A 23,163-nucleotide genomic window follows, 5' to 3' on the forward strand; every position below is an offset into this window, starting at 1 on the left:
GATGCTCCTGACAGCTTCTTGGGCTCTGCTCCCATAGTCTCTGATGCCACAGGTCTGGGTGGACTCTAGAGAGTTGTTTCTGTTTTAGGTTCCCTGGAGGACTCCGGTGCCCTCTTCCACTTGGGAACTATTGCTAGAGCAGAGCCATTCCCTTGCACTGCGATTTCAGTAAAATCTTGTCTCCATGCTGGAAAGGGGATTGCTGCTCAGCCTCAGCCATCGGACTTGGGCTTCTTAATGCCACTTCACCAGTGGGTGCCCCTTCCCAGCAAAAACAATGCTGGATGCCTGTCACTCAGACCTGATCCCTTTGTTCAGGTCAAAATACTAGTGCCCAAAGATGCCTGCCCGGACACCCACGTGAAGGTGGAAGGGCTCATATGCTCCAGGGAAAATGAATGGAAACGATGGGCAGTCCTCATTCCTCCAAGAATAAGGACACAGTGGCCCTCCCAGAACACTGCCAGTACCTCATGTCTACCCCAGCATCTGATTTCCTTACTTCTAGATGAGCTCCTTTTGTTCCTCTGTACACAAGAGGCGATGACTAAGCTTCCAAGCCTTTGAGGGGAGGTAGTTACATCTGGCTGGATGCATTTCATTCTGCCACAGAGCTCCACAGACTGGGGAATCTTCAGCTGAGCTCTTTGCTTGGTATACTTCTTACCAATTATCTTTAAAATTAGATTATGTACAGGGGGTGGGCAAAGATGACCTAGATGCAGAAATTCATACAAGGGGGAAAAGTTGCTTATCACACTATTTATAGGTGATTGTGACAAAACGGAGGGCCAAGACCCAGGCAGGCACTAGGTGGAACTGAGGAAGGGACAAGAGCATAACAGTTGTCCATTAGAGAGCAAAGTGACTTGGTCTACTTTCTTTCCAGTCATGTTCTACACAAGCAGGCACAACAGACCCAAAAGTGTCCCTTTCATCTGGCACAGAAAGCAGGAATAAATGTTCTTTCTTCTCGGGTGGCCAGCGAAGTTATGCTGCCTTTTCCCACCTTTCCTCTTGCAGAGCGAGAGGGACACTGAGCAGAGCCAGCAGCAAGCAGGCTCCATAGGAGCCACTTGAGTGGAGGCCTCCGTCCCCTTAGCAAAGGGAACTGAGTAACAGGACAGGTAAAGCACTCGAGAGAGTCGTAGAAAACCCCAAAGGCAGCTGCTATCCCTGACAGGCTCTCAACTGCGGTCACGGAATCCAATTCCCAGCCTGCTCTGAGGCCTTGCCTGAGAGAGTCAAGTAAGATCCCTGGATGTAGAATTGGCTCCAGATGGCTCCTTCAAGCAACTAATCCTTTGCAATCCAGTGAACTTCTATGCACTGGTCCCTAACCTGGGGAACATAGAGATGAGTGAGACAAGGTCCCTGCCCTCCAAGCCAATAGTCTTGGAGAGAAAAAAGAAAAAAAAAAAAAAGACAAGTCTACAAGGGAAAGAGGAAAATGCAGGGTGGACTAGAATCATGGAACACAGAAACCCTGAAGTGCCAAGGGTGGGCTGATTGAATCAGGGAATGCATTTGACAAAAGGAAGGATTTTCACAACCGAGATGTACAGAAGGTAGTTTCGGGAGAGTCCCCAGGGGCAAGGAGAGGGTCAAGCAAGTGTAGAGTCAGATGTGGGATGGCACCAAATGCAGTGCCAAGGAATCGATACTTTGCCCTCCGAGGACTGGTGTGATCTTTAAGCAGAGAAGTTGCATTGGTTAAAGCCACTCTTACACGCTGTCCCATAGGTGCCTTCCCCTCACGGGCAAGGAGGAGTCTGGGAGAGGGAGGCAGATGGCGATACGGCATGATCAACACGGCTCCTTTTTATAAAAAGGAATGAATCTACGTGCTTTCGCCGCAACAATTAGAGCCTGAATACAAACCAGGTTTTTCAGGGAAAACAGGTAACTGTGGTGGCCTTGCTATACCTTGTTCAGAGGGAACCTGCAATTACAAACTGCACAAGAGAAAAGAAATAAAAACCCATACCCATCTTGGGGCAGTTTTTAAGGGATAACAGACCAATCCTTCCTTGGAGGATCAGTGTTGTGGCAGGACAGCTGTTTGACTTGGCACTGATGAAACTAAAAGTACGGGTTAGGAAGGCAGCAAATCACTGCTCTTACTAAAGCTGGAGGAGAGAAACAATGACCCTCAAGTTTTAAGGGAAATATAATTACTTCATCCCACTCATCAATCAAAGACCCACCCTTTAAAAACTGCCAGCTGTAAAGGTCGGGCTTAATTGATCAGGAGGGAGAAAATTTCATGCCGTTCCACCTTCCTTCCTAAGCCAAGTGAATTAGCAATTAAAAATTCCAGGTGATCCTTCATCAATTACCTTTCCATACATTTCCCATAACTGATGTCCCCAGAAATGGCTTAACTAAGCACCTGACCCTCCTAACTATTGCTAAATCCTCAGATGAAGCAGTCTTGTCTGCAGACAGGTAGCACAGGGATGGGGAAACGGTAAAAGGAATCTTTTTATAACACACAGAACGGAAATTTCAAAGGGACTTCCTACCTTCCACTGACTTTTGGAAACAGATACGAGTTTGGGCAGAAACAGTCACCCTTCCTACATTATTTCCCTCTCTTAGGGTTTGGATCCTATTATTCATTGTGACCTGGGGTTCTACGCAGGCCAACCGCATTTCAAAGGTCTTGCCAATAGGACGATTTTACCATGAAAAATCAGCCCCCTCTCCCCCCACCCTTCCCACTCCTGGAATCCCCAATGAGCGAGGCAGTGACTATAGTTGCAGCGTACAAGCGAAGGGAGCAAAAATGAAAATCTGGAGACGATGTTTCATTTGCAAGTTCGTGCATGAGCCCTTGAACCCTGTTTGCAGAAAATATGCCCCTCCCTATCTGGCTTCTAGGCTTACCACCCACATCGCCCAGTTCTAAAGCAGCTGGTAGAGATGGGGCATAAATCACTGTTGTCTGAGAGCAAAGACCTGAGCAAGTGGACTTTTCCCGAGACAAGGAGCTGAGTGAGGGCAAAGTCAACCCTGGCACTAAATTGCACATTTTAGTGCAATCACATTGCAAAAGAAAACCCTAATGCCAGGTTTGTGGTTCCCAGGACAGTGCTGTCCTTCCCCGCCCCAGCCACCACCCCACACAGTGGGCTTCTTTGGTTTTGCAGCCTCATCCCCTCTCCATCCAGCTCATATATTTTCCTTTGCATTAATCTCAGTTGTTTTCATGGCCTCTCATACACCGCCTGTAAATGATGGTCAGATTGAGATCTACGACCCTAACCTGTCTCTCCATCTCAACACCAAACTGCTGAATGCATCCCAGGCATCTATGGCAGGTGGCTTCTCACAAGTGCAGGGTCCAAACCCCACAAAATCGGGATCCTCCAACCAGCACCCCCATACACACTCTGTGAACGTCCTGGACCCGAATTCCCTACCCCACTAACAGCAGCACTGTCTACCCAAGAAACATCTTAAGCCTCCCCCTTACTGGGGCATCTGGGTGGCTCAGTGGTTGAGCGTCTGCCTTTGGCTCAGGGTGTGATCCTAGGGGCTCCAGATCAGGTCCCCACATCAGGCTCCCACATGGAGCCTGCTTCCCCCTCTGCCTATGTCTCTGCCTCTCTCTCTGTGTCTCTCATGAATAGATAAATAAAACCTTAAAAAAAAAAAAAAACTTCCTCTTACTGCAAATAATTCGGTCATTACCCAGGGCTCCAGTGACTCAAGCACTGGAGTCACTCCTGCCCTAGATGAAACCCCCATCATCCCCTTCCTGGAACAGGATACAGGAGTCTTTCTAGAACATACATCAGATCGTGCATTCTAACAACTCAGTATTTAATGAGGACTCTTTGCCTCCTCAAAACAGATTAAAAGCAAATAAGTAACTTATTTTAGTTTGGCTCAATACAATCTAAAGGATTTCTAACAGTTCCCGCTGTGTGAGCACGTCATAAGCTACCTCCCGAGAGCGAGCCCCCTGTCCGTGGGGCGCTATGTGATCAGCCTGCTCTGAGAGGCTTCCCCACTTTTGCACAGGAAGGAGGAGGAGGTTTTCAGACATCAGACAGCAGGAGGAAACTGGACGAAACTGGACGAAATGACCCTCGGGCCCTGCCCAAACTTGAGATTCTATGAGCTGACCTCTGCCAGGCCTGTGGACTCCTTCTGGAAGAATTGCCCTACTAGCCAGGTGCGCACAAGATAACACGCTCAGAAGCCACGTTTCTAATATTTGACCTTGCTTCCTGACCTGTGATGATCGAATCACGATGGAGCCTGAGGAAGTGAATTGACAGACACCAAACCCTGTCATGGTAGCTCTTGGCGAGGCCCACGTCCTCACTGCCAGAGCCCACGGAGTCCCCTTCGTTCCTGTGCTTTCTGCAACCTGGTGGCTCATCCTGACCCCTGTCCTGGCCCTGCTGGTGGTGGCCTGCCAAGCCCAGTTTTAGCAAAGAATCCCATTGAGCCCAGATTTAGAGAGAAAATGCTGCTGAGCCGGTTTCACAAGACTCTCCCCTACCTTGACATCTAATCAAGTTCTTTTTTGGTAATGTTGTATGCACCCCGTCCCCCACCCTACTACAGATGCCCCCACCCCACCGCTGGCTACAGATGCTCTGGCTGCATTGGCTGCACCGGCTGCATTCAAAGTTGAGCCCAGTTCTCCACTGGGGTTTCCCTTCTCCACCGCAGTAGCTCACCTGTCTCACCATTGCAGAGGAGTTGATGCCATTTCTCTTTAAGAGACGGGAATGACCCTTCGGGGAGACACACGGAGCCTGGACAGCCCCCGGGAGAGTCGGCCTTCCAGGAGAGCACGGTGCCCACTTAGGTCCTGACTCTGACAAAGACTCTCCTTGATCAAACCAGAGTCAGGCTTCTCTGAGAAGTCGATGTACCAAGACCTCACCCTTGAGCTCTGTCCTTGGCCTATAGAGTCCTGCTGGTTCCATTAGAAAAAATCCCCCACCCTTGATATGTGATCAAATCCCTCATCCCCCACCCGTCAAGTCAATTTAGCCCTCTGACCTCTTAGAAAATTTCCATCCACTGACCCCCACCCTGCTCCTTGGCTGTGAATTCCTACATTTCCTTATATTCACAGTTGAGCTTGGACTCTCTTTCCTCCTTGAAGACCCCAGAGGAGTGGTCTCCCTGAATAAAAGCTGCCTTACGCTCTTTAAGAAGCCTTACGAATGATTTCTTTCTTTAATAGCTGCTTGCTTTCTTTAAGAATGCCCAAGGTTTAAGACTATCTCTAAAGTATCCTTCCATAATTAGAACTTGGAAAATACAGATTTAAAAGGAAAGAAAGGACAAGGGAGGGAGAGAGAGGGGGAGAGAGCCAGAGTAGCTGTATCTCCTCCTCGCCCAGGCTTGCTTGGGCACATTCCGTATAGCCTGGACCATTAACCTGTGGCCTCTGGGCCAGCATGTGCAAGGTTTCTAAGTCATTAAACGGCTAAGTACCTCATGAGCCAGCATCCACTGTAGGAGTGCCCGATTAGGCCCATTTTGAGCTAAGCTCGTCCTACAAAAAAAGCAGACTGATGGGTCTACATCTAGGTCACCCGGGCCAGACTGTTCTCCCCACTACCTCTGAGCGCTCCGAGGAAAACACGGCATTCTCCTCAACGTCCCCAAGCCCCCTGTGGGGAGCAGGTGGCCAGACGTGCTCATGAGCCTGCCGTTTATGCCACTAGAAGCGCCTGTCAGTGGATTCATGTTCTCACCACAAGCAATTTCTGGGCTCAGTTTTTAAAGGATCCAAACTAAATATCTGCCACCATTAAAGAGTAAGCTATAAACCATGCTTTGGGAATCCAGGAAGGATTAACTAGGAAAGCTTCACTCAAATAATATATTTGTCTTGAGTTGACTGTGTTGGTTACGGAGGAGAATTCAGGCCCCTGATACCTTTGATACGGGTCAGGGTTAAGGAAGAGAAAAGCTATAAATGTGTATGTGTATAATCACACGCATGCACGCACGTATATGCATAAAATAGTTTTCATAGATACCAATTCACCTGCCACATTTACAAATTAAAATTAACATGAGGATTAAAAAGAAAATGTGCTACATGAACACACGCTTTTAGAAGTTATTATTCAGAAGTTATAGTCTCTGAATTGAAATGCTCTGTTAACCTTGTAGTCTTAGTGTAGCACCATCAGAAAATGTGACCTAAACCCACCTGACTTCTCTCACGGCCCAGGGACTGGGAGGGGGGGGGGGTTGTTGGGGACAAGCTTATTTCCACACCACTTATATTAACAAACTTAATAAAAGTTCTGAACTGTAACCACCTCACCTGGTGTTGTTCCAGTATAGGGGCTGTGAATTGAAGCTTCACTGCAAATGATTTATACATGCCTATACTTAAACTGTCCCTGCTCCGTTGCGAGAATATTCCATATTCGCCCCCATTACTCATTCCTGGAGGAACCTGCACCACGCTGGCCTGGACCCCTGCAATCTGCAGTAATCTCGGGTCCTGAATGCACTACCAATATTTCTTCTGCATTGTTTGCTTTTCTCGGAGACTGCCAACCTAAAAGCCTGGGTGTTTAGAAATTCAAATCAGCTTCAAATCTTGTCAGAGCCACTGAGCTATCATCTTGGGGTTGCAAGGAGATGAGGCTCCAAAGAACATTTCATTATTAATAAAAATAAAGGAGAGAGATAGTAAATAAAGGCTTGAGCGGGAACGCCACCCGGTCAGAGCCCAGCTCTTTACCTGCGTGTGAAAGACCTTCGTTTCTTTCCCAAGCGGAATGATCTTTGGGGGACGAGAAGAGCCGACTGTGGATCTGGAAGATAAACAGAAACCTTCCCAGTTTTATATTTTTATTTGCCAGATATATAATCTTCAATAATGCGCATTATTATTTCTAAAGAATCAAGAAACGTCCCTAGAATCTCTCCAATCTCCCAAGAAAGAACTCTGGGTTTTAATGAAGACTTATTTCCATTTTCTCCTGCGTTAACTCCGCAAATGAATAAAGGGTAGGTTTCTGATGATTTCAAAATGCACAAGGAGGAGGAGGAGAGGGAGAAAAACCATAATCAGCTAACATGGATTTTGCTAGTAGAGCAAAAAGAACCACATCTAATATTTCTTTTCCATCCCATCACGATGTTGAATGGGTGTGGGGCTAAAATTGGACATGCAATAACTATTGATAAATTGATTAACCACAAGCAATCAAATTTCAGGAATCAGCCTTCAAGGCCCAATGAAAATAAGATTAATATATACAAAAGCGTTCTGCTGTCTGCAAGTAGGATTGTGACGCTGACTTCCCCTGCCAAAAGGCAAAGGTTGGTTTTGTGAGTTTATTCCGCAAGTGGTTTGCTATAGGTGAGACTTTTGGTTTGGATTTATGAATTTATAATCAGGGTCCACACTGGGTCTGCCCCGTGCCCGCCATCCCTCCTCACGACTGTCCCCTAAAGCTGACGAGTAACTTTTCCGGCCTCTGCTGTAAGCGCAGCATGATTGGAAGCGGCGATGCCGGCCCCCAATTGTGCATCTCTGCTCACTTCTTGGTCCCACCCAGGCTGAGTCAGGCTTCACAGTGTTCAGTCCCCACCCTGGCCCTTCTCATCCCCAGCATCTGGGCAACCAAACTGGGGACAGAGAAAAGTGGGGGGAACCCAGAGCAGGGTGGGGCTAAGATCTGGGGAGTCACACATCACGTTTGGCCACTCCCTGGGCTTCTCTGCTCCGAGCCCTCCTCCGTTGCGGCCTATGCACGACATGACCTATTAATTCTCACAACGGACACGTCACAGGGAATACCAGGTAACCCGTGGAACACTTTCAGGAAGGAAATACAGGTGCAGCAGCATCGGATGTAGGACAGGAAATGATTTAAATCCCAAGTTGAGGGACGCCTGGGTGGCTCAGTGGTTAAGCATCTGCCTTCAGCCCAGGGTGTGATCCTGGATGCCCGGGATCGAGTCCCACGTTGGGATCCCTGCAAGGAGCATGCTTCTCCCTCTGCCTGTGTCTCTGGCTCGCTCTCTGTGTCTCTCATGAGTCATTCAAAAGGGACTTAAAGGCTCTATTCACAGAGATGTTTTTGTGGCGTGGTTCATCATGGCAAAACATCAGAAGTTTCTGAAATATCCACCACCGGGGAATAGCTCGGGAGGCCAGCGCCAAGTGTTGATGCATCCGTTAACTTCGTAACAATGTTCATGGTCCGACCTACAGTCTCCACAGCTACAGCCCATGACTGCATGCCACGGGCAGGCTTCAATGACATGCTAATGTGGATATTATTTCCTAGGTGATGGGGAAGTTTTGGGGATTTTTGAACAAGGAGATTTAGCACGTAATGTTCACTTGTGTGTTATAGCTCAGGCCTGTGTACACATTGAATTAGAGCCGTGCCTGGAGTCCTGACCATGCGCCAAACTTCGTCACTGCCTTCGGAACATGCGACACTTTGCAACTGTGTTTTACCAAGCCTACCTTGCACTGTATATTCATTTTATAACTTTTTTTATTACAGTAAAATATATTTAATGTAAAACTTACCATCGTGATCATTTTTCAAGCGTACAGTTCAGTGGCGTTCGACACGTCCACAGTGATGCGCAAGCCATCACCACTCTCCTCTGTAATTCTTTTCATCTTGTAGAACTGAAACCCTGTACCCATTAACAACTCTCTCCCCTTCCCCTTGTTCCTCGTTTTGGCTAGTGTGAATAGTTATTGCCACAAAATGCATGTACAAATATCTCTCTGAGCTCCTGCTTTCAGTTCTTTGGTGTATATGCCCAGACATAGAATTGCTGGACCATAGAGGAATTCTATTTTTTTTAATATTTATCTATTTATTTGAGAGACAGAAAGAAAGAGAGCAGGGGGAGGGGGAGAGGGAGAGAGAGAGAGAGAGAGAATCCCAAGCAGACTCCACACTGAGCACAGAGCCCAACACAAGGCTCCATGTCAGGACCCTGAAATAATGACCTACGCCAAAAATCAAGAGTCAGGCTCTCAACCAACTGAGCCACCATGGTGCCCCCCAATAATTCTATTTTTTAATTTTTTGAGGACCCTTCACACAGTTTTCCTAAGAGGCTTTACCATTTTTGCATTTCCACCAGCAGTGCACAGATGTTTCCCTTTTTCCACATCCCCACCAACATTTGTTATTTTATGTTTTTTTTAATAATAACTATCCTAATGGATATGAGATGTATCTCACTACAGTGTGATTTGCATTCCCCTACTTATTCATGATGTGAAGCATCTTTCCATAGGCTTATTATACATCTGCTTTGGAGAAATATTTCTTCAAGTCCTCTACCTTGTTTATTTGTTCTTAAGTTTTGTTTCTCTGTATATTCTGGTCATTAATTCCTTATCAGATAAACCAATTTGCAAGTATTTCCTTCCTTTCTGTACATTGGCCTTTCTCTCCATTGATATTGCCTTTTGATGCATATTTTTTTAGTTTTTATTTAAATTTAACTTAGTTAACATATATTGCATTATTAGTTTCAGAAGTAGAATTTAGTGATTCACCAGTATGCATAATTTTAAAAACTTTTCATGAGGTCAAATTTGTCTATTTTTTCTCTTGTTGCCTGTGCTTCTAGTGTCATATCCAAGGAGTCACTGCTAAATTAGCTGTCATGAAGCTTTTGCTCTAGGTCTTCTTCTTCTTTGCTCTAGGTCTTTTCATAGTATTTGGTCTTGGATCCGTGAGAATGTTAGACAAGGATCCAACTGAATCCCTTTGTATATGGATATCCAGTCTTCTCAGCACCATTTGTTGACCAGACTGCCCTTCCCCTATTGAATGGCTTGTCAAAAGTCATTTGACCATTTATGAGCAGGCTTATTCTATTTTATGGGTCTATTTTTGGTCTTTACACGAGTACCACACTGTTTTGATTACCATAGCTTTATAGTAAGCTTTAAAGTCAGGAAGAATGAACCTGTCAGCTTTGTTCTTTTCCTGGATTGTTTTGGCTATTTGGGATCCCTTGAGATTTTTTTTTTTTGGATCCCTTGGGATTATATATGGATTTTATAATGGGTTTTCTTATTTCTGAAAAAAAGTCATTGAGATTTTCACAGGGATTGCACTGACCTTATAGATCATTTTAGGTAGTATCGATATCTTAACAATACTAAGTTACCTGATCCATGAACATGGGATGTGTTTCCAGTTGTTTATGCCTTCCTTAATTTATTTCAGCAACAGTTTGTAGCTTTTATTGTATTGTATATGTCTTTTACCCCCTTGGTTAATTCCTAAGTATTTCATTCTTTTTATTTCAACTGTAAATTGAACTGTTTTCATAATTTCCTTTTCAGATTGTTCACTATTAGTGTAGAGAAATGCAACCGGTTTTTGTGTTATTGCCTCTTCATCTTGTTGTTTTGCCAAATGTGTTTATTAGTTCTAACACTATTTCTGTGGGATCTTCTAGGGCTTTCTGCATATTAGATCATATCATCTACACATAGAGATGATTTTACTTCTTTCTTTATGGTCTGATGCCTTTTATTTCTTTTCTGTGCCTAGCTGGTCTGGCTGGGACTTCCACTATGGTGTTGAACAGAAATGGTGAAAGCAGTCATCCTTGTCTTGTTCCTGATTTTAGAGGAAAAGCTCTCAGTCTTTTACCAGCAAGTATGATGCTCACAGTGGGTTTTTCATTATGTAGCTTCTATGCTTTTGAGGTAGTTTCCTTCTGTTCCTTGTTTGCTGGCTGTGATATATTTGGTGACCTGTTTTCCATGTCCTCCCCCTAGAATGTGAGCTGCACACAGCAAATTCTTTATTCATTGCTTTGGTTGTAACATCTATAACAGCACTGAGTCCCTAATTTGTCTTTGAAAGCATGTACTGAATGACAGGAGTGGGTGAAAGGACTGTGATAGCACATGAGCACATGCGTGTGATGATATACCACATAATATCAGTGGATGTCTACTGTGATTTCCACTGAGGAAAAAAAAAAAGTTTTATGGAAAGAAAGAATGGAAAAAGTATACAAAACTCAATATATATGGCACTCTTTCTGCACGCAGATCATGTTCCCTAATAAACAAAAGATATTGCTAAAGGTCTTATTAGTTAAGACCTCGGAGTGTCTCCACTGGGAGACACTTATCAGTGCTGAGCTATTTCTTGTGTGATCATTAGGTAGCTCCTGTCTCACCCCTTTCAAGACTTTGTCTCCCTTAGGTCTCTGAAGCCATTAGTTCTTAATGAACGGCCATGTTATTTAATGAACGGCCACAGTAACTGACCTAAGCCACATGGTGGAGGTTAGATTTAGACCCCATTTTCCAGCTCTGTTCCCAGAAGCTCCTCAGCCTGCATCAAGCTTGGGATGACACAAGGAGATACCACCGAGGCCTCACTGCATGCACATAGTGACCTCACTGGATCCTACAACAACTCTGTGGGAGAAATAGCTTGACTATTTCCATTTTACAGAGGTGGAAATTGAGGCACAGAGAGGCTAAGTAATTTTCTCAAAGTCACAAAGACCTAGTAAAGCAAGTGAAGAAGCCCATGTTGGAATCAAGGCAATCGGGATCAAGATCAGTCCTTGAGAACAGAACACTATGATTAGAATCAAGGACATGCAAAGAATCATGACACCTCAGAATCACAGGGAATGTTCCAGTTTGCACAGTTCTTTTATACACATTACCTCCTTTTGACTCCCCAAAGTCCCTGAGAGGTGGCCAGAACACATACAGTTCTGATTGCATAAAGAAACAAAGGTCCTGAGAGTGGGAGAGACATCAGGGCCCATGGGCAAGAAAATGGGGCTTTTACACCTGCACCAGCCCTCCTGACTCCAGGCTCGCATTCCTTCCACACCCTCTCACCACTTGCTATCTTATAGGGTCCACCACTACCAGCAGAAACTCCACGGTCAAGCCTGGCACCAGCTAGGATGCTGATAACATTGACAACAAAATGATCCTGTGAGTTCTGTCAAGAGCCGGAAGCTGAGCACTAGCGAGATCTGAACATCTCTGGTACAGTAATACTAGAACCATCCATTTACAGAAGACAAACGCTTTACAAAGCAGCTCTCACATTCTCCCACTTGATCCTCCCAAGTCCTGCCATAATGGCTGGACCTTAATGAGCAAATATGCTACTGTTTTTGTTGTTTTTGTTGTTTACCGACTCTCCCTTCAAGATATCAGAGTTCTTACAATAGATCCATAATCCTATACCTGCAACTCTAAAATCCATAAAGCTCTGAAATCCAAGAGGGTTTTTTTTTTCTGTGAATTTGTAGAAAACTAATCTGACAGTCAGACCTTCCCTGAACTAACCTAAGGCTATTTATAATATTAATTTATTCCATTTAGTGTGAATATTCATACATTTTATTGCAAAAACATCAGTGAGCTTAATTACAGGGTGATTAGATCCTGCTAGAAATGTTGTGCAGTGTTACCTTTCTGAAATAAAATTAAGAAATCATCGTTGAATCACATTTGGCCCCAAGAGCTCTGGATGGAGAACTGTGGTCTTCGTACAACAGACGTTTAATAAACTTGCTAGTCCCTGGGTTTGAGTTTTCCATAGATCCTCTCATCCAGTTCCCACAAGGCAGCCAGTATCTCTGCATTTTGTGGTTATGGACACGGGGGCAGGGAGAGATTCAGGAATTTGCTCTAGGTCACAGAGCTACTAAATGCCAGAGCCAGGATCCTCTCCAACTAGAACACAGTGCTCTCGGCATTCCCCATATTAGCACATGTGTGTGTGTGCCCCTGCATGAGTGTGTGTGTTCAGCGGTGGTCAGGGCTTTGTAAAGCATTGAGCAAGTAAAACAGGGACCAAGTGAAGAGAAAGGAGAGAGAAGAGCAAACAGCTGGGAACTTAAGTCTAGGCAGATCCCTGCCTCTAGTACCTCTGCACTCTGCCTTGCCTGGACGTGTGCATGGTCTACAGAGAAAACAGAGGAGAGATTACAAGTCTATTTATATCTCAAGGACCAAAGACCAAGGGTGGATTTTTGGCCAAGTCTTCTCTTTACAATGATGGCAGACACTGTTGGGGTCCAAAAAAAAAAGAGGGCCATTTCTTTTCTGCATCCGGTGTCTTCTCCCCAGGGGATATTGAAGGTCCGGGGAGAAGGCAGATAGCACGTCACAGGGAGGGCTCCAGCATGGCCTGCCAACGGGTTAACACAGCCTCTTCTCTTCAGGGGCGGGAATACACTCTCCATGGCTAATCTGGATGCATGATTGATCTTTGCCAGCATTGCATGTTTATATTCAATCTTCTGAATTCTCTTCTGCAACAATAATTAATGTCAGAGCAGTTTTTGGATCAACAGTGTATTTTCTGGTTAATGCAACCCTGCACCTATAATAACTCAAAACTGAGATTTATCACTCTGCCATGATTCCCTCTTCATGCTTCATCTCTCCATGTTTACATCTGCTTTAACTTTTTCTAATCTAAAATAAATCAGCATGAAAAGCATTAGATTTTTCATTTAGATTCTCAATTGCCTTTTATTATGGAGATAATATCCCTTATCTGATTGCAAATGGGGGGGGATTGTTCCCTTGTTAGGATCTGCAGGAAGATGCCTCAGTCTCTCCTTGCTTCTCCTTCACTTGTGTCGTCAAGAGTGGTGTCTGCTGGGGTTCTGGTTTGAAAATAAGGCAAATCAGCATGGAAGGAGGATCCGTTATTTTCATCCTCCCTCCTCTTGTGAGACTCCCGGGAAGCAGCCTCCCTGGCTGCCTAACGAGAAGTGGTCCATGGAGAGTTCACCCTCCGTTTTCCCGCCAGGGTGACTTCAGCCCCTGTGTGTTTGCACGGATAAATGAGAACAGTGATGATGAGGATGAAGAGCTTGGCTGGAGATTTCTATGCCAACATCAGGCGTGGGCAGGGGGTGGGGGGACATAACGCCATAACATGGGCATGTTAATTACCCAGTTACAAAATCAAATTTAGCTGAACTATTTTGTATATCAAAGAGGTGGATTTCCCCTGATTCCTTAAGTATTCCTTTCAACATGTTCTATTATGTTTCCTATCATTTGCAACCTTCTCTCCTTGCTTTAAAATGCGAGCTGATGATTCCAGAAGCTGAATCCATTTCTTGTACCAGGTGGAAACTTCTCTTCCCAGGGATTGTTCCCTGTCACGGTCTACTCTCCCAAGCGGCTTCAAGTACTTCCGAATCCACTACAGTGATGCTACCCTGACTCGGAACACCTCAGGAAGTTCTGACAATTCAGTCGCCTACTCAACTGTATAACTTTTAACTCAATTGCTGTCATTTTTTCTTCTTTCAAAAGAATAGAGACAAAAAAAAAAAAAAAAAAGGACTAGGGTATTTCCTGTTCTTTGGCTCACCTGTTCACATGGAACTCATCCCCTGGGCCCATGGGAGAAAGGCCTTTACTATTTCACACTGGTGGCTGCTGTTTGCAACTTTTTTTTTTTTTTTTAACCTAGACTGGCAGAAAGCAATCTAAATGGAGCCCTTTCACATCTTCTCACAATTAGAGAAGGTGATGACTTTTACTTAGTGAGGAATAGCAAAACAGGGTCCTTGATGGCTTCAGAATGGAATAATATCAACAGCTACACTACAGATTGCTTACCAATTGCTAGGCACCATATAAAATGCTAAACGGACATTAAATAATCTCCACGGCAACACGAGAAGGAAGGTACCATGGCTGCCATTTGAGAGACAAGGACATGCCATTCTTAGAATTCTTGTTAATGATGGTATCAGTAATAGGATGATAAACAGTTAAGCATTACTGAGCTATTGCTATGAGCCAAGCTCTGCCCTGAGCACTTTTCGTACATCACCTTATTCAACCCCCGAAAATGCACTGGGTGAAGGGAAGGGACTCTTATTAACTCCATTTTGTATATAAAGCAGCTGATCCTGGGGAAGGTAAGAGTTCATGTAAAGTCAGAATTGAAAGAAAGTGTGGACTTAGAATAAAAATCTACATGTACCAGAATCAGGGACCCTCACCTCTCTGCCACCCCAACAGAACCTGATCTGTTTAATTAAGAAGCCAGAAGTTGTAATGAAAACTTATTACACACACACACACACACACACACACACACACACCTGCATATTGCATGATTTCAGTTAAAAACATGCCAGACCAGGTAAAAGTTAAGTGGCAGAAAGCAGATCAGCAATTGCCAGGGGCAGAGCTGAGGGAAGGTGTTGGGTACGAAAGGCACCAGGGAACTTTCTGGGTGGTAGATATGCCCTACATCGTGATTTGGTGCTGGTTACACCACTGTATGCATTTGTCAAAACAAAATGAACTGTATACTTACACAGTGTATGAATATTAATATATGTAAATCGTACATAAGCCTGCATTTTTTAAATGTATCGTGAACAAGCTCCACTTTAGCTCGGAGTTTCAATTCAACACAGGGTTAGTGAGAGAAATGAGACAGGGACCCTGACCTCAGAGATCTCCTCCTGTTGTGAAAGAGAATCGTCCTACGCACTTACAAACACGAGTTAGCACAGGACCAGCTTCACAGGCATGAGACCCAGGCAGTGACACGGAAGCCTGTACCGCGAAGGGCCACATATGGGTTTCATGTCACCATCTTGAAGTTCTTTTAATTATGGTAAAATATACATAGCATAAAATTTAGCATTTTAAGCGCATAATTCAGTAAGTAACATTAAGTACATTCATCATGTCGCGCGGTCATCACCACTATCTGTCTCCAGAGCTTTTCCAGCCCCACAGGCTGCAACGCTGTACCGTTAAACACGAGTTTCCTATTCTATGTACCGCCCCACAGCCCTGAAAGGCACCAGTCTACTCCCCATCTCAGAGAATTTAACTACTCCAGGTACGTCGTCAAAGTGGAGTCCGTCAACATCTGTCTGGTCATAACCGGCTTATTGCACCCAGCATAACTCCATCCAGGCTCACCCAGGTAGTAGGTGGGATTTCCTTGTGCTGTGCTAATAATGTCCTCTGATGCACGCAAGGTTTTCATGCTGATCAAGTCCAATTTATCCATTTTTCTTCCTTCTACAGCCAGTGCTTTTGTGTCACCATCTTGAATTATAAAATATTTTTATCTTTGAACTTGTGCTTTGTAAATGAAATCCCAAGAGGATAGTGGGGGTACTGTAAGCAGAGGACGGGGCAAGGTGTGTTTGCTGATTTCCTCGCTGCCCATCACAGATGGTCCTCAGCGGCCCCTCGCTGAGGTGAGCCTACCTGGTGGAAGCCTACCTACCTACCTGGTGAGCCTACCACATGTGGAAGTTCAGCAAGACTCAAAGAGAATATGAGGTAAGCGAATCACATCTAGGATCAAGTACGCCGAGTGCTGACAGCCCCAAGGGGCCTGTGCTCCCCCTGGAGACAGACTTACTTCAAATGCAGAAAGAAGGCAGTAGATTTCTGGGAAACACGAGTGACCAAGCAACCCTATCACAGACTTTCTTCCTCATGTTACGTCCCAGTGTTGGCCACCTGCTTATGCTGCAAATGACAGCTCAGAAGGAGAAGGAGAGAGGGAGAGAGAGGACCCCCGTAGCTCCCTTGTATCTTAGCCCTTCCTCACCCAGCAGGAAACTGAAGGTACAGAGCATTGGTCGAATATTATGTCAAATAAAAGTTAGAGATGATTTTTGCAGTGTTTCCATTGTTCCAGTGAGAATGAGATACATATATGCATGTATAGCATCAGTGCAAATAAAAGCTGCATCATTTCAGTGATTCCACCTATGAGTCGAGTGCTCTTATATTCGTGTTAAAATGGCATTACGCAGTTTAAAGATGAACGTCAAAATTCATGGTAAAATTTAAAATCTAAATTTGTCTTTGCTTAAACCAATGTTAAAGAACCCATTAAAAACCAACAGGACAAACCCAAAGAGAGACAATAAAAGGAAGGAAAAAAGACCTACTTTAGTACCTTGAACAACTATTTCTCCCTGCTTTTCTAACATGAGGAGCACATGTCCCTTTTGCCCTGGTCCCCACGTGTTGCATAATCAAAACTGAGGATGTGGCCATTTATTGCGGAACTCTGTCATGGAAAGTCTTCATATTTTTGTTTCCTGTGTGTCTGACAGCTAGCACGGTGGCACACACCTCCTGGAAGAATGACAAAGCTTCTTTCCTGAATATCACATCAACGGTGAGCAGCAAACAACAAAGCTCTGAGCACATTGTGTCTCCCATATGCCCCTGGGCCCCTCCTTGCATACCCATCAACCGAGACCCCATCCCTCTGGCACACGCGGCCCAGCTCACCACCGCCTCTAACAGGTGTCCTCCAACACTACTAGCAAAGTGTAGCTACTACCCCAGAACCAAGTGTTGAGAAGCCAGCAGCATCCAGAACTCATTGGCGAGGAGTGCAGCTAAAATAATGGGTTTCATGAACTTTCTGTGACCAGAGGGCTGGATCGGAGGCATCTGAGCCCTAGCAGAGAGTAGCCGCTTAGGGCTAACCCACTCACCGCCAGCTTCGGGCTGCTCTGCTGGGAAGATGCTCCTTGTCTTCAATAGAAATTGGCAAGCAATTTGTTGTCTACTTTAAGAAAATAATTCCCCCATTTGTCTTCAGCCTATTTGTTTCTCTGACAAATTATTATTCCTAAATTCTGGATGTCTTCCAAGAATGCTTATTTTTAGAGCTGTCTTGAAGTCCTTTCTGGATGGAGAAGGGATATAAATTAGAACCTAGAGAGAAAATTAAATAATTTCTCTATTTGGAATTTGATTAATGAAAAGGGTAATGAAACAAGGGACCTCCATTTTGGACCTTCACTTGGGCTACCTAAAGCCAAGGTGTATCTGTCGATCACTGCAAATGAGTGGATCCATGGGGAGCCTAACATGAGCATGGAGTCAGAGGCAGATCCCTTGCATGCACAGTCTTCAACCATCACCTACTCTGGCCCCAGATTTTCATTTCAAACATACTTTGTGCACTTTTTTGTTTATCCATTCATCCATGAATGCATCTATTCACATGTGTCCCACAATGTTTTTTTTTTAAGATTTTATTTATTTGAGAGGGGGGGGCAGAGGTAGAGAGAGAAGCAGATTCCTTGTTGAGCAGGGAACCTGATGTGGGGCTCGATCCCAGGACCTTGAGATCATGGCCTGAGCCAAAGGCAGACATTTAACCAACTGAGCCAGCCAGGTGCCCCATGCCACAATGTTCTTGAAGGTGACCTGGTGTTGGGGGCACAGTGGTAAGCCAGAAGACCTTAAGGGCACCTTCCCTCATGGACCTCCTAGACAGAGGCTCCAAACCTATGTGCCTTCAATTCCAATACCTCCTTCTATTTCCTTTTCTGCCCAGATACAAAAATTTGAAATAAAGTTTAGGCAGAATGTTAAAACAGCTCCCAGGATTCCCACCCCTTGGTACACACGTCCCAGAGCCTGTGAGTACAACGGGCTCTCACTTCCACAATTAAGTTATATGATATGGATAGAGGGTTTTGCCTGTATAATTAAGGTTGCTAATCAGTTGATTTTGAGTGAATCAAAGGGAGATGATACTGGGGGGGGGGGGGGGGGTCTGACCTAATCAGGTGTGTCTCCAAAAGAACTCAGAAATGTTCAGAGCAGCAGATTGTCCTTCTAGCCATGAATAAGCAAGCAAACATGTTGTGAACTGCCTATGGCTGGCACCGCATGGCAGGGACCTGAGGACAGCTTCCAGGAGCGGAGAGTGCCAGCTGACAGCCACCAACAGAATGCAGACTCTGTCCTCCGACCACAAGGAACTGAATTCTGACAATAACCAGTGATGTTGGAAGAGGCCCCTGAGCCTCAGGTGAGATCACAGCCTTATCTGACATCTTGATTCAGCCTGGAGAGACATTAGCAGAGGGGCCAGCTAACCCACACCAGGATATCCAGCCTACAAAATTGTGAAATAATAAGTAGGTATCATTTTAAGCCAATTACATGATCATTTGTTTTGCAGGAATAGAAAAATCATACAGATAGCATCTGCCAGATTGCTTTTCCCTTTTCTCATAGCCCATCGGAGCTAAAAACAATCTTGCACTAAATTGATATTATCTCAGCCATAAATAAATAAGCAAACTGCCTCAGTGAATTATGCAGCGTGATCACAAAGAAGCAAACATATTCCTTGCACAGGAGAACTCTGATTGACAACCCTGTGACCACCACTGGGAGACACTGAAATATATACTATTTACACAGGATGGGCTGAGCTTGATGATCTGGACTCTACTATATACATGTACTTGACAGGCAATGCATTGACATACGTTCCGGTAGATTTGGAAACTTTTCAGCCATTATTTCTCCAAATCATTTTCTACCCTCATTTCTGCTCTACTCTTTGAGATTCTAATTATATGTGTGTTGGATCTCTTGATATCAATGTTGTCCTACAGGTCACTCAGGTTTTCTTTCTCTGACTCTCTCTCTCTCTTCCCCTCATCCCCTCCTCTCCCTCTCCTCCCTCTCCTTTTTCTCTGTCTTCAGTTTAGAAATTTAACTGACCTTCTCTTCTGCAGCATCCAATTTCCTATTAATCCCATCTAGTAAAATTTCCATTTCAGGTAGTGTCATTTCTTTTCCTTCTCTGTAAGTTCTATTTGGTGCATTTTTATATCAACTATTTCTTTCTCCATTGTGGTAGTATCTTCTCTTAAACCCTTGAATTTATTTTTTTAAAGACTTTATTTATTTATTCATGATAGACATAGAGAGAGAGAGAGGCAGAGACACAGGCAGAGGGAGAAGCAGGCTCCATGCAGGGAGCCCGACGCAGGACTTGATCCCAGGACTCCAGGATCGCGCCCTGAGCCAAAGGCAGGCGCCAAACCGCTGAGCCACCCAGGGATCCTCAAACTCTTGAATTTAAAGGGAAAACAATAGTCTTGTAATAGCTTTTTAAAAAAAAAATCATTGCTTTTTAATTCCATCATCACTGTCATTGATAAATCTGTTGCTATTAATCATGATTTCTCCTGGTTCAGAATCATGCTTTCCTATTTCTTGAATGTCTAGTGAGCTTTGTCTGGATGCTAGATCTTTTTAATTTTATATTATTGCTTGCTGAATTTTGTTGTAATCCATGAAAGAGTATTGATCATAGTTTTGGCAGGCAATTAAACTACTTGTGGAGGAGCCAAATTCTTTCAAGAATTGTTTCCAAAATTGTTATAGGATGGATATAGGGTAGCCTTTACTCTAGGGCTAGTTTGGCATCCATCCAAGGCATGACCCTTCTAGAATCTCTACTGAATTTACCCTCTACTCAGTGAGGTCTTTCTACTCTGGATGGTGAGAAACTAAAACAATCCATGGCCCTGAGTGGGCCCTGAGAATTGTTCATCTTACAGCTTCCCAACAACTGTTCTTTCCTTGTCAGCTGTTCTGGCTCCCTCCTCCCAGGAACTGTGCCCTGCAAATTCTAACTGCAATTCTAGAGACCACAGGGTTCTACTTACGCGTGATCTTTCTGTACCACTACCCAGGAGCTGCCATTCCTTCTGCCTGAAGTGTCTTTTCCTTCTCCACCCAGGCCCCATATTCTCACTCTCCCTTCATCTTCCATGATGAACATGCCCAAATGTCTCCTTCCCAGCCTTGCCTACAGCTCAGTGTAGACACCTTGACTCGGCACTCATTAGGATGGCTGCCTTTTCAACAGATGATAAGCAGGGGCAGGAACCCTGCCTTTTGGACCTCTGTGTTCCCAGCACCAGCACAGTTCCTAGCACAGAGTAGGTCCTTGATAATTTCTTTTAAGTCAGCCCAATATTTCCTCTTTAATCCATCTGCTCCACCAGAGAGGGAAGAGAACATGGGACAACACTGAGGTCAGTGAGGACCTATGTGGGACCTAAGGACCAAGAGGAGGTGCTTGGTGAAAGAGCTGCGGGAAGGAAAGATTCCTGAAGCAGAGGGAGAGAGCAAGTCAGAGCAAAGGTATCATTATCTCTTACCACCAGATCCTGGCATAGTTGGCTTTGTCTATAGTCAACCCCAAAGACCCCTGGGTTCCTAGTCACTGCTGTCAGGATAAGTGCTGCTCCCCCATCTCCCCACTCCTCAGCACCATGCCAGAAGCACAACCTCAGAGCAAGACATAACTGAGGCAGACCCTCCTCCTCCTGCCCCTGTGTCCCCATGCAGCCTGCATCAGTGATTGGGCCTCACAGAACTTTCTCTTTGGAAAAATAGGGCTCATGTGCCCCACACAGCTGTGGTGAGGATCAATGAGGCAATTGAGGGATCAAACAACAGCCCCTTTTGTTCCATCTCTGTCTCTCAGTTCTCCTGGCACACGGTGGCCCAGCCACTCTCCTCTCTGACCATGCCTCCCCTCCCCCGCCCTGGGCCCCTTGGCTCCAGTTTTCTCAACACAGGCCAGTCACTTGGGCTTCTTTGTTGTCTCCTTCTTGGCTTGTGCAGTTGGAAAGTATCAGCCTGGAAGTTCCATATTTGGACCTGCATCCAAATCACCTGGATTAGGGGGCACCTGAGTGGCTCAGTGGTTGAGCATCTGCCTTCAGCTCAGGGCGTGATCCTGGGGTCCTGGGATTGAGTCCTACATCGGTCTCCCCATGGGGAACCTACTTCTCCCTCTGCCTGTCTCTCTCTCTCTCTCTCTCTCTCTCTGTGTGTGTGTCTCATGAATAAATAAATTTTTTTTAAATCTTAAAAAAAATCATTTGGATTTCATGTTAAAAAACAGAAATTTCTGGATCCCACCCTCCCCAGAGTCCCAGGTCTACGTTGCTTGAATGTTCTCTTGAGGATTCTAGAGTACACTAAAGCATGAGGGGCATTCCATCCTTCCTGGGGGTGGTGAACTCCTTTATATCCCTGTGGCTCTTCGAAGGGAGGGTGCATCTCACATGGAACACGTTCTGTTAACACTTCCTGCCTTCTCCCCAGCTTTCACAGGCAGGAATCAGATGTGTATGAACTCAATTCTCAGCAGTCCCTTGTCAAAGGTGGAACTGGCAGCTGACCACAGAATTAGGTGGGTTGTGAGCGGAAACTGTGCATTCGGCTCAGGGCCAATTTGCTGACTAATGTCTGAGTTGCTTGGAGAATGGATTACCCTGAGCCAAGAGCACCAAAGGTTATAAGTCCCTGTCACCTGGCACTCTGAGCGTGGGGAAGGAGGAGTAGGGATGTTCACCCCAATTTAAACAGGACTGCATGCCCGGAGCAGTCTCCTCTAAGCACTGGTTACAAGCAGCCTGGTCCCAGGGGCCACGCCTTCGCAGCAGGGTTGGGGACACTAGAGAAAGGCCATATTGGAACGTGAGTAGCAACAACTCATCTTGATGAGATGCTGCCTCTCTGCCAGGCCTGAGGCTTAGCCTTTTGTATAGATTGTCTCCCTTCATCCCTGCGGCAAACCTAGGAGGTAGATGTCATGGTTCTCATGAACACAGGCGAGGAAACTAGGCCTCAGAACGGCCAAGAAGCTTCCCAAGGTCACTCATCTAGCAAGACCCCAGGCTCAAGCCAGTGCCCTCACACTTAGCCACACAGCCACCGTTCACCTTCCATCACCCCTCCCTTGGTTTGGCTGAAATGTGGACACCGAGTCCCCGACCCATGCCCAATGTCCTGATGCACACTGACCACAGCAATGTCAGATAGATCTCAAGAGACTGCAAGTGTTCCAGATCGAGTCACGTGTCACCTCTAACAAAGCATTCACAGCACAGCTATTCTGGAGACCTCAACCACCAGAGGTGCCTGCTGATGCCACAAAATTCATTTCAGCCCTCCAACCCACTGCACCTGCTAAGAACCTTGCCCTCTAATGTCCAGCCTCCCACTGACACCTGTGGGGAGAGCCTGGAAGAATGTGCCAAGTGAGCAGCCCAGAGACCCCACAAGTGATTGTTTCATCCTTTGCCCCCTGGATTTGCCTCCTCCTGCACCTGCATGAAGACCACCAGCTGCTGTCAGCAGAGAGGTGAGTGGCCAAGGCTCCCATCGGAGCACCAAGTACACACACAGGCAGAAGCAGGGCCCAGGGTGAGGCAGGGGTTCCTGACCTGCCAGTGAGGCGGCAAAGGTGATGGGAATATTTATTGTCCTTTGTCCATTGGCCTTTTCTCAGTGCTCTTTCCTTGGAGACCTCACTGCCT

At 45.4% G+C, this 23,163-nt stretch overlaps 1 protein-coding gene across 15 annotated transcripts in view; it reads right to left on the bottom strand.

Annotated features, from left to right (window-relative positions):
• C15H10orf90 (chromosome 15 C10orf90 homolog) overlaps window positions 1-23,163 on the bottom strand; it is a 214,569-nt gene that overhangs the window by 176,325 nt on the left and 15,081 nt on the right. For 11 of the 15 annotated variants that reach the window (XM_072740388.1, XM_072740393.1, XM_072740387.1 and 8 more), the window contains exon 2: window positions 6,737-6,809. The exons of the other annotated variants lie outside the window; for them this stretch is intronic. Coding sequence is in view for 7 of the 11 variants with exons in the window: in XM_072740387.1 (XP_072596488.1) it covers window positions 6,737-6,809 (73 nt within the window). In the remaining 4 variants the exon portion in view is untranslated. The remainder of the gene's footprint in view (window positions 1-6,736; window positions 6,810-23,163) is intronic. 15 annotated transcript variants of the gene reach the window in all.

Source organism: Vulpes vulpes, chromosome 15 (genome assembly GCF_048418805.1).
Source record: "Vulpes vulpes isolate BD-2025 chromosome 15, VulVul3, whole genome shotgun sequence".
Lineage (NCBI taxonomy): Eukaryota > Metazoa > Chordata > Mammalia > Carnivora > Canidae > Vulpes > Vulpes vulpes.